The sequence below is a fragment of the Symphodus melops genome, assembly GCF_947650265.1.
Source record: "Symphodus melops genome assembly, chromosome: 7".
Taxonomy (NCBI): domain Eukaryota; kingdom Metazoa; phylum Chordata; class Actinopteri; order Labriformes; family Labridae; genus Symphodus; species Symphodus melops.
In genome coordinates, this window is record NC_136697.1 from 11,333,876 (window position 1) to 11,346,419 (window position 12,544).

Below are 12,544 nucleotides of genomic sequence, written 5' to 3' on the forward strand. Positions count from 1 at the left end.
CTTATTGTAAAGTATGTCTTGATATTAGGTTTGTATGTATTTATATCAAATGTGTTTTCCCTTCTAAATTAATTACGTTTTTGCAACAAACAACTTTAATTTGCTCATCCATGCACAGACACAAGAATTACGCATCGCGTTTCGAGAGGTTTCACACGATATTCTGTTATTTATAGGTGTCCAGCACAGCAGCAAGCAGCTTTATGAGAAGCTTCAGTTTTGATATGAGCAAGAGGGCTGTGTTGGTTTTGCCGTACCGGGAGGTCTCTGTCGCTGTCTTGCTCGTGTAGCAATTTTTTGTATAAATAAAAAAATTAATAAAAACAGGTTGGAAATGTACCCACCCACAAATCATCTATGAGTGGGAAATACGAATACATGCTCCGTTTCAGACTTTCTCCCCTTGTGATGTCACAGTGGGATTCTGGTTACGTAAGTTGTCTTTATCAATATGATTTACACATAAGGATACCTGTTCCTTTACATTTTCAATTCGAAGTTGTAAAACAGTATGGTTTTCAAATCTGGGATAAAGTCTTCGATCTCAAATAAAATAATGTTTGTCAAAACAACTGAGGTTTTTCTGCATAATGTTTACCTGTAGATTTTCCTGTGAAAGCGGTCGCACCAGAAGACACGGTTGTTGGCCACATCCAGGTCCAAAGCCACAGTATTCTTCTGTGTTGACACCACCTGGCTATAGTCCCTCTTCACTAAGTCGATCCGTCGGATCTCATGCCGGTTGGTGAACAGCAAGTATGGGCTTTTTCCTGAACACACAGATGCAAACATTACATGCACTGTCCTTGCTAAGTGGTCAGCAAAGTAAACGTGAACTTTTGGCCTTTGTATGTTTTTGAGTCTGGCATGCAGCCCTTCATAATCACAGAGGAGTGCAAAGCAATTTGGAAAATAGGTCAGGGCATGATGAATTGTTAGAAAGAGGAACACATTATCAGTAAATGGAGTAAAGATGTTCTTCCAACAAAACATAAGCCAGATTGGCTTTGACAGTTTCATAGAGCCAGACCAATATCCTTTAGGCACAGGAGCCCTTATATGATTTACATTCAGAAACAAATGAAGGGAGTTAACTACTATATGGGAAGATTTACGGTGCATTAGACATTAGGAAAAAATACTTTTACACGAAGATGTGTGGAAATTTCAACCCAAAACAAACATTATTATCCTGCTGCAAACAGAGGAAATAAAAAAAGACAATGCCAACAAATATTGTTATTTATGCACAGCAGGGTTTATGTTTTTGAGCAGGACTCATGACAGTTAACCATGATATAAACTGATGACTGTGAGGGAATGATGCAGACATTTCTCCACAGTAATAACACTGAGGCTTCACAACTGTGTCTTAAAGCATTGCAGCTTAATATGCTGCAGCGTATTTGTAACATCAGTCGATACTTTCAATGTCATCTATAACACAGGTAAATAACTCAACGCAGCTTGTGTAATACAGCTCAATATCCTCTAACAAGAGAGCGGAGACAATAATCCTTCATTAAAAAGTGCTGAATAGTTGCTGCATTGAACAGCGAGTCTGTGTGCATCATTAAGCTGTACGCTCCTTATTATCTACTGCTTGCAAATATAGATCAGAGCTACCTCATCATTTGGCTGTGTGACTCTTTAAACAGCAAGCTGTCGGATAGCACAGTAAAAAGACATGAATGAGTGCACAAAAACACTGACTAAAAGACTAACGATGCAGACATTCACTCCGAGAGCTGATTAACAACCTTTAACAAAGTGATGTCAAACAGATGTCTCAGGTTGTCAAGGCCATCTGATACAAACAATAAGGATAATTTCCATAAACTCTGCTACTGCATCAAAACTAACAAGCAGAATGCAACAGATGGATGTTAAGCTTGAACTGTGTCACAGGTTTCATCTGGCTGAAAAAACCATCTTCAGTATACTAGACTTATTATTACTTTTTCCATGTGATGCTCTTTTTTGATTTAACCACAAAACACATCTATCAATAGCTATGGAAGCTCAGTTTGGCTTCGAGCTAAATACTAGAATTGACGTGCAAGAACGCTTACAAGGAAGGAATAAGTATATAAGTATACTGAAGCTAGGTAATGATAACCATGAACACCATCAAAGTTGAGCCATTTAGCATGTTAACATTTTAGAAATTAGCACTAAACACAAACTTGTTTTAAGGAGGAATGTAAACTTTTTGATAAAACAACAACACACCACCAACCCCTCTCCACTCAAATTATGAACTTCAACGCGCCATGATTAAGCCCCAATAAGTGTAAGCTGTGTTGCCATATCCTCTTTAAGGAAACTAGCTATTGGCTGTCCTAAAAGTTGTTAGACGTCGCTAAATGACGTTATCACCTTATTTGCAAAACTGGCAAAAAGTAAGCAACCATAATGAACGCTGGAGAGAGAAAAAACCTAAATATCTTTAGAACGTAAAAAATGAACTCTTCTGTTGATACATGGTTTATATATATATATTTTTTTATGCCATTGAAATAGGCAAATCACTTCTATAAAAAAAAAAGTCACTTGTCACTCATTGCTTTTGAGGAAACAGGTCACCAAGAAGATATGAAAGTTACCAGATTTAGTGAGAAAGTTACCACGTTGGGAACACTGACAGCGCAAGCTGCGGCCTTTTTTCGAACTGCAATTTCCTGTGGTCTGCATTGTAGTGTTAGCGGGCTAATGTTACCACACTTTGGCTAACTCATACGTGTCACTACATAGGCCTATTGACAAATCAATGACCCAGAATGGTCGTGATCTGAAGACTAAATAAGCAGTGAGTAGGCAGTGTTTTTATTCTTTTTTGTAGGTAGTCCTTGACTAAAACATCTCTTCCTTGTAACATTATCTGTTGCTGGTGCTCAAAGGTAGAGTGAGTTGTCCACTAATTGACTTTTTAAAAAAAGGGTTAAAAAAAGGATTATGTCAAAACGTATGGCCATTTCTAGCACCTTCCGAGTCTTCTAATTTCTTAAATCACTTTACAGTTCATGTGAAAATCACCCATTAACACATACACATTTACCCTACAGTAGGTTTTAATGCAATGTGGCAATGTGCCTACCTCTAATCAGGTTCTAGGCTACCCCATTCAGACACATTTATTCACACTGATGACTTTGAAAGAGGGAGCAATTTTGGGGCTCAAGTTTCTTGCTTAATGATTATCACAGAAGAAAGGGCTCTGACAAGGGACCAATTTTTAAAGTCAATTAGTGGACAACTCACCCACCTTTGAGCACCAGCAACAGATAAAGTCGCTCGTGCCAAAGTTCAACATGTGCTCAAGTGTGATTTTGTTGAACCCATATAATTACAATGGACATGTTTCATTTAAAATGGTAAATCTGAGGAATGTTTTTAACACAGGAAAATTACAATTTGTCTTATTCAAGCATAAATGCCCTTATAGAAAACAATTCATCAAAAGATGGATGGAGATATCCTCCAGCTGTGCTGCTAGCGAGGCTAAAAATACATCTTTACTTTCAATCACAGGGCAGTGAAAGAAGACTGCAGTGAATATTTGCATAATGGATAAAAACTTACATAAAACAAGGAAGACAAAGCTGGAATCATGGGTTTTGTTGCTCTATTATTAAAACGTCACACATTAAAAGTCACAGGAGGAGACACCATGGACTAGTTTCTTGTCTTTACTTCATGAACCTGTTGTGTCTTTGCCATGCTACAGTATTAGCACAAAGCTATTAGAACTGACATCACGCTGTGTCCTTCTCTCATTTTGGGTGCATCACACCTATTTTTAGAGGCGTCCACTTGTGAGAAGGTCACCCAGGATGCTTTTTAATTAGAGCCAAATCTGAACTGAGGCTCTGTGATGCATTTTTATTATAATGTCTCTGTGTTTTATTCTTTACTGTTCTGGCTGCAAAAAAACTATGTGGATGACAGATATGCTGACAGCGTGTGCCTACAGGGAGAGGTTTTATCACTCTGGCTAGGAACTGCAGCCCACCTTTGTCTCATAACATCTATATCCAGCTCTCTCCTTCTGACACTGAATGGTAATAGGATGGCAGCTGCAGCCAGTTATCTCTGGAGGCAGATGAGATATTCTCTCATTAATGGCTCGATTGCCTCAGTTTCACTCCTGACAGTCCTGTGTCGTAGCTTTAGTGTAGTATCATACTCGCATGTTCTCTGATTCTCTTCCTTTCCTTCCTCTCCAAACTAAAAGTCTGAATGATAACAGTGCTGTTCAGGACTAAGGGTTCCTCAAAAATCAGCCATTACAATGACTACACTTCCAACCCCTATACAGAGGAAAATAGACCCCTGCTGGTTTCAAGGGCTAAAGCAGAAGCAGTTTTCATTGCCTCAAAACCTACGGGTGGAACGGCTGTTTTCACTGCGATTTCACTTTCGATGCTTTTGACACGCGGCCAGACACTCAGCTCTCGACTGGTTGTGATAAACCGATAGCAAACAGAGGCAGTCATGCACAGAGAAATACAGGAGTGCAGACAGAGGCAAGGGGTAGACATAGGGCACACACACAAACTGTGTGGATACAAAGTGAGTGCTGAGCTTTGATATCAGCTTGGGCTAATGAAGGAAAATGAAATCACAACATTTGAAATCCACTGAGGGCAAATAAACATATGTCATCGGACGCTTTCCTGCCAATTAAATAATACAAATTGTTGGGTAAATTAGGTGTAAACATATTTCTGTAGCCTCTTTGTCTAATCCTCATGATAAACGCATCTGGCTTGAGTTGGAGGTCAAATGAAATTAATTGGCCTCTTAGCAGTTCACTTTGTTCTCCACTAGTGTAACAACTGTTTTCAACAAGCCAAACGGAACACCAGATTAAATTTGTAGTCATTAGACTCCGCTGTGACTCAGCCAGGTGCCACCTAAAGTGCTGATATACCTCATTATAAGCGTTCAGCATGGTTGAACACATAAGTCTGCCACTCATGAAACCGTCTGATGGGACAGTGTAGATCCGGCCGGGGAGAAAATGAGCGGTTGTCTTGGTGATGCTTGAATTTTTTTGCAATTTTGTCAAGCAGACAAGCCAGAGTGCTGATAAGAACCAAACAACAGAAAATATGTTTGTTGTTATGAGACGAGATCTAAGAGGGTTTCACTAATGAGGCGAAGCAACATTTGAGAGGAAGTCTTGTTATCAACAGAACTATACAACAAATATGAGCAGATTTACAGTAAATAAGAACAACCAAGCAGTATATAAGGTGTATCAATAAATGATAAAACAATTTTATAAGCTCAATAAAATAAGGACATGGAGCATATATTTAAGGTTCTTGTAGAATATGTCTCTTGGAGAAAGACGCCATACTGTACTCACCGTACCTACCTAAATGGAAAGAATAACTCCCAGTAGATGACCAAACTCTAACAAAAGGAATGTTTAACCTCAAAATGTAGTAATCGACCATTTCACATCATATATATAGATGTATATACTGAATATATATATATATATATATCATATATCGAGGAGGATAAGGTATGTTGAAAAGCGCTGCATTTTTGGTCTGATCAGTGTCCCTTTTCTTTTCCTTATTGTATGGAAGAAATACCACTGCATGGCCAAAATGAAAATGCTGTGATGTAATCACCTGGAACAAAAGATCTAAATCAGGCTTTAAAGGCCCCATATTATACCCATTTTGGGGTTCATATATCTATTCTATGTGCCTACGAAAGTAGTTTCACAATCACTAATGTTCGAATAAAGTGTCTGTTTTCATGTACTGCAAGCAGGCTCCTCCCGTGTGCCAAATCTGATCTGATTGGCAGGCCAATCTGCTCTCTCATAATTGGCCAGTTGTTTGGCTTTGTACTCAAAATGTCCCACCTCTTTTACCATATTGGTATTGCTACAGTCAAAGCAAGTGGAGCTTGTGCTTTCTGCAATGAACCAATGGGCTTGTGATGTCACAAACCCATTGATGTACCTAAACATGCTCAAGACACCTAGAAAACACACTCAATATAAATATAATATATAAAACCAGAAAAAGCAGACTATGGGACCTTTAACAGTGTTAAGCTTCGAACTCAATAGTTTTCTTCTGAACAATCTACTTTGTTTCAAGACCCCAGAGTTTTCCTAGTCTTCTGACCGAAGCTTTAGGTCTTTTATGGATTGTACCAAACATTGTCTCTAAAATGTATAGACTGTTCACTAGACAGCTCGTCTCTGTAACTTTGTCACTAGTGGCATATTGCCAAATCAGAAATGCTTTGTCCGCTGATAGAATATTAGGCATTTTTCTGCTTATAATCAAAGTGTTTACTGCAATAAAGTTTCATCACCCGATCCAAAGGAAAGGTTTGATATTTACAGTTTGAATGATGTTCGCTTACATTTATATTATACCAGTTATTTTATCATGTTTTATCCCAGGTTTGTGTGTGTTAATAAAATTGCCATACTTTTCAGTAAGGTGTTTGTGTGAAGAGGGCTTGCAGAAGTGAGTGCACATTCCAACATGTGTTTTTGGCCCTTTAAACTGAATCACTCACCAACTCAAACATAGGTTTAGTTTAAGGCCCTGAACAGTTAATTACTCATCCACTTTTATATAGGTTGAGTGAGCCTTGATTCTTAATCACCTAAATTGTCTTCTCCTTAAAAAGAATTGGTTACTAGACTAGATGTCTTTCTTGTGATAAGAAACAGGCCAGGCAGGATGTGTCTTCCCCTACAGATGGTGAAAGGATTCGGGAGTAGATGCACCAATGAGAGATGGGGAACCACTCATCCGAAGACGCATAATTTGGAAGTTGCCCCAATCGGAGGAAGGAAACCGCACATTCTTGAATGCATTATTTGGTTAGATAATCTCTGTCTAGTGGATAAAAGGGTTCAGGGAAAGATAGTCGGGGCTCAGACTTCGTGAACTGATCCAGCATCTGTCTGTTGTCAGGGACGCGTAGTGTTGAACCCAGAGACTCTGTAACTTCTATTCTTGATTCATCGGGTTAATAAACTCTGTTAACCTGAAAGAGACGCCTCCAGTCATTCCTCTCATCCCATCAAAAGAATGCGCAGAGATTTGAGGTAATTATTTAGAGGAGTCAGATTTCTATTAACAACATTTAGGAAAAGGATGAAATAGCAACTTTTATCCTTCAATACCAACTTTTATCCTTCACCGCCTACCCTTTGGTTAATCAAAAAACAGGCATTAGGGCTAAGATTAGGCAGGCTTTAAGCCTCCTGATAAACAGCTACATCCCATCAAAACACCAACTATCAAAACAAAAACCATTTATTGTACTAGGCTGTGAAAAATGTTTTGAAATGGGACCCTAATGCACATTCTTTGGCTTTTATAGCCAGCCTCAAGTTGTCATTAGATCAACTGCACTATTGTGCACTTCCAAATGGCCTTCACTTTACAACAGGTTGTTGCTAATCAAAAAGACTCATTTTTAACATACATCAAACCTTTAAGGCAATCATATGGGATAAAGAAGCCATACAATACCATTGAGGGAACAATTCATTGTTTCCCATTCAGAGGGTGTGGTACTGAAATGTCTCCAACGTCTTAAACACTCCTCATTGTTGATCATTGTGACTCACCTTCCGCCTTGCAGGTCTTAGTTACCGGATCCATCTCATAACCTTCATAGCATTCACATTTAAAATCTCCCTTATAGTTGATGCAGATTTGGCTGCAGGCATTTGGGTTCTCGCATTCATCGATGTCTGCAGAGAGGAGTGGAAAGAGAGAGAGAGGCGATCAATCAAGTGAATGTCAGACAGAGATAGATTGTGACTAATTCACCTTCATGAACTACACAGCAGAGGAAAGACAACCAAATTCTTACAATGCAATATATTCTCAGCATATCAGCTGTAATGGATGAGTAAATATGCAGATTTATGACTGTGAGGGCGGAGAAACACACAGACACAGCAGGATTGGCATTTAATGGGAAGAAAGAACAAGACAGGGAGACAGGGCGTGTCCCTGTCGACTTCTCTCTTCTGTTTCCTTCAAGCAAATCCTTCAAGTTTTCACTTTGGTGTGTTTGGAAGACATAAGTGTGAAAAGGATGGGAAAGGGGTGTGAAGGACACATGGTGTGTGTGTGTGTGCATAGGTGTGTGTGCATGTGTGTGCATGCATGTGTGCTTATGCGAAATGAAAGAGAAGAGAGAAAAATATGACTGTGCTCGTTTCCCTGTGGGAGTGATAGGCTGGACATGCTAAACAAAGACAGACAGCTAGAGAGTTGAGAGCTGCCCAGAGCAATCCACCACACATGCAATCAGTCATGCACACAAACACACAAACACACTCCTTGTAGCATGGTCAGAAGTCAGCCTGTCACTTGATTTTTTTTTTAATCTATACATCTGCGTGTCAAAAGTTTTTTTTTTTATTATTTACCACCACAAGTCTTTTTATCCAGGAGCTGGTAGCCGGTGGGACATTGACATTCAAAGCCGATTGGTCGATCCATGCAGACATGTGAGCAGCCGCCGTTGTTGATCATACACTCATTCAAGCCTGGGAGACAAAGAAAAGCAGCAAGTGGTTATGTTCAGCCAATCACAGAAAAGATCAGATCTTTATAAAAGGGTTATTGAAAAGGATGAAGAAAAAGGCTGATCTCCTACAATATATAATAGCAGCAGTAAGATCAGCAGAGTAGCTTGTGATATTCGATAAAGGTGTATAAAAATGTGGTGGTGGATGGGTGCAAAAACGGATATCAACCTCATCATTTTCATTTTATCTCGACCCATGTAGTCAGGCTCTTCGCCATCTGTCTTGAATCCTTATCAGATGTTCTCAATTGTAATAAAAGGAATAAAAGAGGCACAATATCAAACACAGTAAGCCTTTAAAACCCAAAAAAATCAGATCCATGTGCCGGGATATGAAATATGTGCGTGTGTGTGTGGGAGGGGGGGATTAATGCTGTGAACTGGGATTCTGAGATTTCCCATAAGGATCTATCAAAGGAGTGAGTGAGGACGTCTAAATTCATCAGGCACAATGCTCAAACTGAGGCTGAGGGATGTAAAAGCTTCCGGAGATTGAAAGGAGAGAGGAAGAAAAAAAAAATAACCTAAGATGGAAAAACACAACCACTCTCATTTGAAAGTAGGTCAAAGCAGCTAACACAAGGTTGGCACACAATGACGACAGAAGAGGCAGTTTGATATAATTGTGCTGCACACTATGTTTTTTTTATGAATCACTTGATAGCAAAACAGGTGTAGAAACCAAGGGCTGAAGTTTAAAGTTAGGGTTTTTATCTCTTCAAATTGGTTGAATCCATGTGAGAATATTAAAAAGTATCGTTGAGCAAGCTGTAACATGCAGTCACATTTCTGTATTTGTTTTGTTACACGGACTGAAGCAGCTTTTCAGCACACTGCATGTTTGGTCTGACAAAAGAAAAAAAATACACTATTGTTTCAAAGAATTATAGAAGGGAGGCTCATTGAGTGAAAGCTTGGATCACCTAAAAGGGATTATTTCTGAATTTCATTCAACAGCACACACACTTTGCTTTTTACACACACACACACAATTGGCCACAGACACACAATGAGAGCTGGAAAGAGCTGATAAAGAGAAGGCATGGATTGAAGTGGAAGAGTACGGGCACTCCTCAATACCAGAGTGTTTAATTCTGTCAACAACATCCTAACCAGTGTAGTGTAGCACGTTTGTCAATAAACAGGGAGCTTTATCTCGTCAGTCGTTGAGAGCGGGGCTACTGTACAGTATGTGTCAGTTAGTAAACAGTCGGACTGAAGCAAAGGAGAGCATCAGCAACTCCCATTCTGTATTTAATGTATCTTATTTTATCAATCTTAATTTATCTAACGAAAAAAATCATCAATGTATTGTTTTATGTTCTCATCACAACTCCAACAGTTTCCTTTAACGATAATTACCTGAGCCACGTTACTGGTGTATGAACATGGATCAAGCAGACATTTTTAAAAGGCTGACACTTCAAGTGTTTTACTTCTTAAAGCTTTGCTTGCTTCTTCCTGTTGAAGTAATGGTGGAATTTCTGTAATAACTTAATTAATGTGTATTGTTAATTCACTGTTCTTAATGTCAGTCAGACCTGATACAGTTCAGTTTTGTCTAGAGACCAAAAACAGCTTGGAGAGTGAACAGCTCTTCCTGATATCTGCCAGAATGTTTGCGAAGACTTGTTGTTCACTCCAGGCTCCTTGACGTCACAAGACCTTGATAATCATAATGTCCTTTTGAATATATATGCAGAGCTTTTGGAAAAGCCCGGCAGTTGTGTTTGAGCATGACACAAAATCAAAAGTGTGATGTTGAATCATGTCTCCTCGAGTAGGCCTACTCATCTGATGTAAAACATCTCATCAACCTGAGCCATTTGAGTCTGAGGATTTTTAATGTGTTGAGTCAGGTCTTGATAATTTCCTCGATAGAAGTAAATAGCTGTTCATGGCTTTTTTTTTTGTTTTTGACAGAAAGTTAAAAAAAACTGCTCGAGTTCTTCAGTTTTTTTCCTACAATACAATGGACATGTCCATGGGAAAAGGTTTGCTTGCTTTAATCACTAAAATATATGTGGGGTATATTTACTATATATAGGATAACATATATTTAACATGCTAACTGATTGCGGGCTTCAGCTATTGTCCCAAAAATCAAAATCAGAAATGAAAGCATGGGAGAGCCGATCGTCGTGCACCCCATGTACAAAGGCTGAGGTCCTCGTCACAGCGTCTGTGGGATCAAATCCCACCTCAGCCCTTTGCTGCATGTCTCTCTTCTCCCATCACTTCCTGTCTCTCTTCAGCTTTGCTATCAAAAAAAGGCAAAACATAACTCGTAAATAAAGAGGCTGGCGCTTTTCTCATTCCATGTGTCATTTAGAGTTTTGTCAGTGTTACACACCCCACAGGGAGATCTCTGCAGCACAAGGCCCTGTGAATGCTTTATCTCTCAAAAAATAAAGTTAAGAAATGCTAATGAGGATTCTCGTTGTGTGTTCTTGTGTTCTGAAAAAAGGCACAAAATAGACACCACCAAAACATTCAGACTTCAGGAGGTAGAATGACCTGTTCGCATACTCTCTTGAGCTTTCAAAAACGTTTATTTTTTTATGCAAAGCTAAACAAAATTATTCTTTAACTATTGAAACAAAGAAAAAAGATAAAGTTGACTCTCAAGAGAGCTCATGAAGGTTACGTTTGTTAAAAATGTTCTTTGCTTTGATAAAGTGCCAGCAGACTTTGGGCACTAAATTAAATTTCCATCTTTAATTCAGCTGGACGGCTGACAGCAATCTGCCACTCACAGTCGCTCTTGCTCACCGCCTTTCATGTCAGCTCAGAATGAACGGCAGACTGAGATGAAGCTGTATTTGACATCTCACTCCTTCCTTGTTTCACTGAGAGGGGCTGGGTGGGCAACAAAGATGCCCCAGGAGAGGCCGTGTGTGACAGCCTTTTTTTTTTCTCAGTCTGCTTTCAAGGACAGCCATGATTTAGAGGTCACTCCTCTCTCTCCCACGGGCAAAGAAACATGGCGACTCTCCTTCTCTGCTCCACCTCTATCCCTCTGTCTCTCTCTCACCATGGTAACCCGTTATGTACTATGTACCTATTTTCAGCCTGTGTAAGTGAAAAGTGATGGTGCAGTCAGAGTTTGGAAATGAATCATGTGCCAAGTAATGAGGTAATATGCCATTATTTCTAATGAGATTGGAAACATTTGTTTGCGCGCACACACACACACACACACACACACACACACACACACACACACACACACAGCATTGTTTTTATTTCGCCCTGATGTAAGGCTGATGCAGCGAACGCAATCACATGGAACATCTAGGTATGAATGTTTTTCAGCGCAGCAAGGAGCTACTGCGTTACTGCGCCTGTAGTTTTTTTCTCGTGTGTTTTAGCCTGGGAACATCTTGCGAGTAAACGGTTGAGCGAACAGAGCGATGAGTTAGGTGTGTGTGGACACGCTTTTAATGAGCTGCGAACAAGACCTGCGTTGAAGGAGAGAGGGGAGGAGATACAGGGAGAGAGAGAGGGACATTTTCCTCCTGGAAACCTGATTTGGTGTGAGGTCCTGTGCCTGGCAAAGGTCAGTCTACTGAGGATCAAGTTTTTGCTGCTTGAATAAGACAGCAATTTCACTTACTATTGGCCATTAAAATAGGTGAAGAGATTAACACAAATGCAAAAATCTGTAGTGCAGAGAGATTATCCAAGAGCAGAAGAAGAAGCCCTTCTCCACCATTTGATGGTAATTAGTACGTGCTGCTAATTTGAGTTTGCCTCTGAAGCCTTTGAAATGCAAGGTAATAGAAGGGAGGTAGTCACATTTTGTTATAGCAAACATGATTACCCTGCTACATTAACTGCTTGAATCCATTTACAATAGATGTGTACATGCTCCCCTCACTGCACAGGGCAGAGGGAAAGCTCTGCTGACACACACTGTCCTCATTTCTTACTCGGAGGACGTGAT

At 39.7% G+C, this 12,544-nt stretch overlaps 1 protein-coding gene across 3 annotated transcripts in view; it reads right to left on the bottom strand.

Annotated features, from left to right (window-relative positions):
- Positions 1-12,544, bottom strand: part of LOC306826196 (low-density lipoprotein receptor-related protein 8-like) — a 90,036-nt gene that overhangs the window by 16,957 nt on the left and 60,535 nt on the right. For all 3 annotated transcript variants that reach the window (XM_079347371.1, XM_079347370.1, XM_079347369.1), the window contains 3 exons: positions 8,438-8,557; positions 7,625-7,750; positions 599-770 (listed from right to left, as the gene is read on the bottom strand). In XM_079347371.1, coding sequence (XP_079203497.1) covers positions 599-770; positions 7,625-7,750; positions 8,438-8,557 — 418 coding nt within the window. The remainder of the gene's footprint in view (positions 1-598; positions 771-7,624; positions 7,751-8,437; positions 8,558-12,544) is intronic.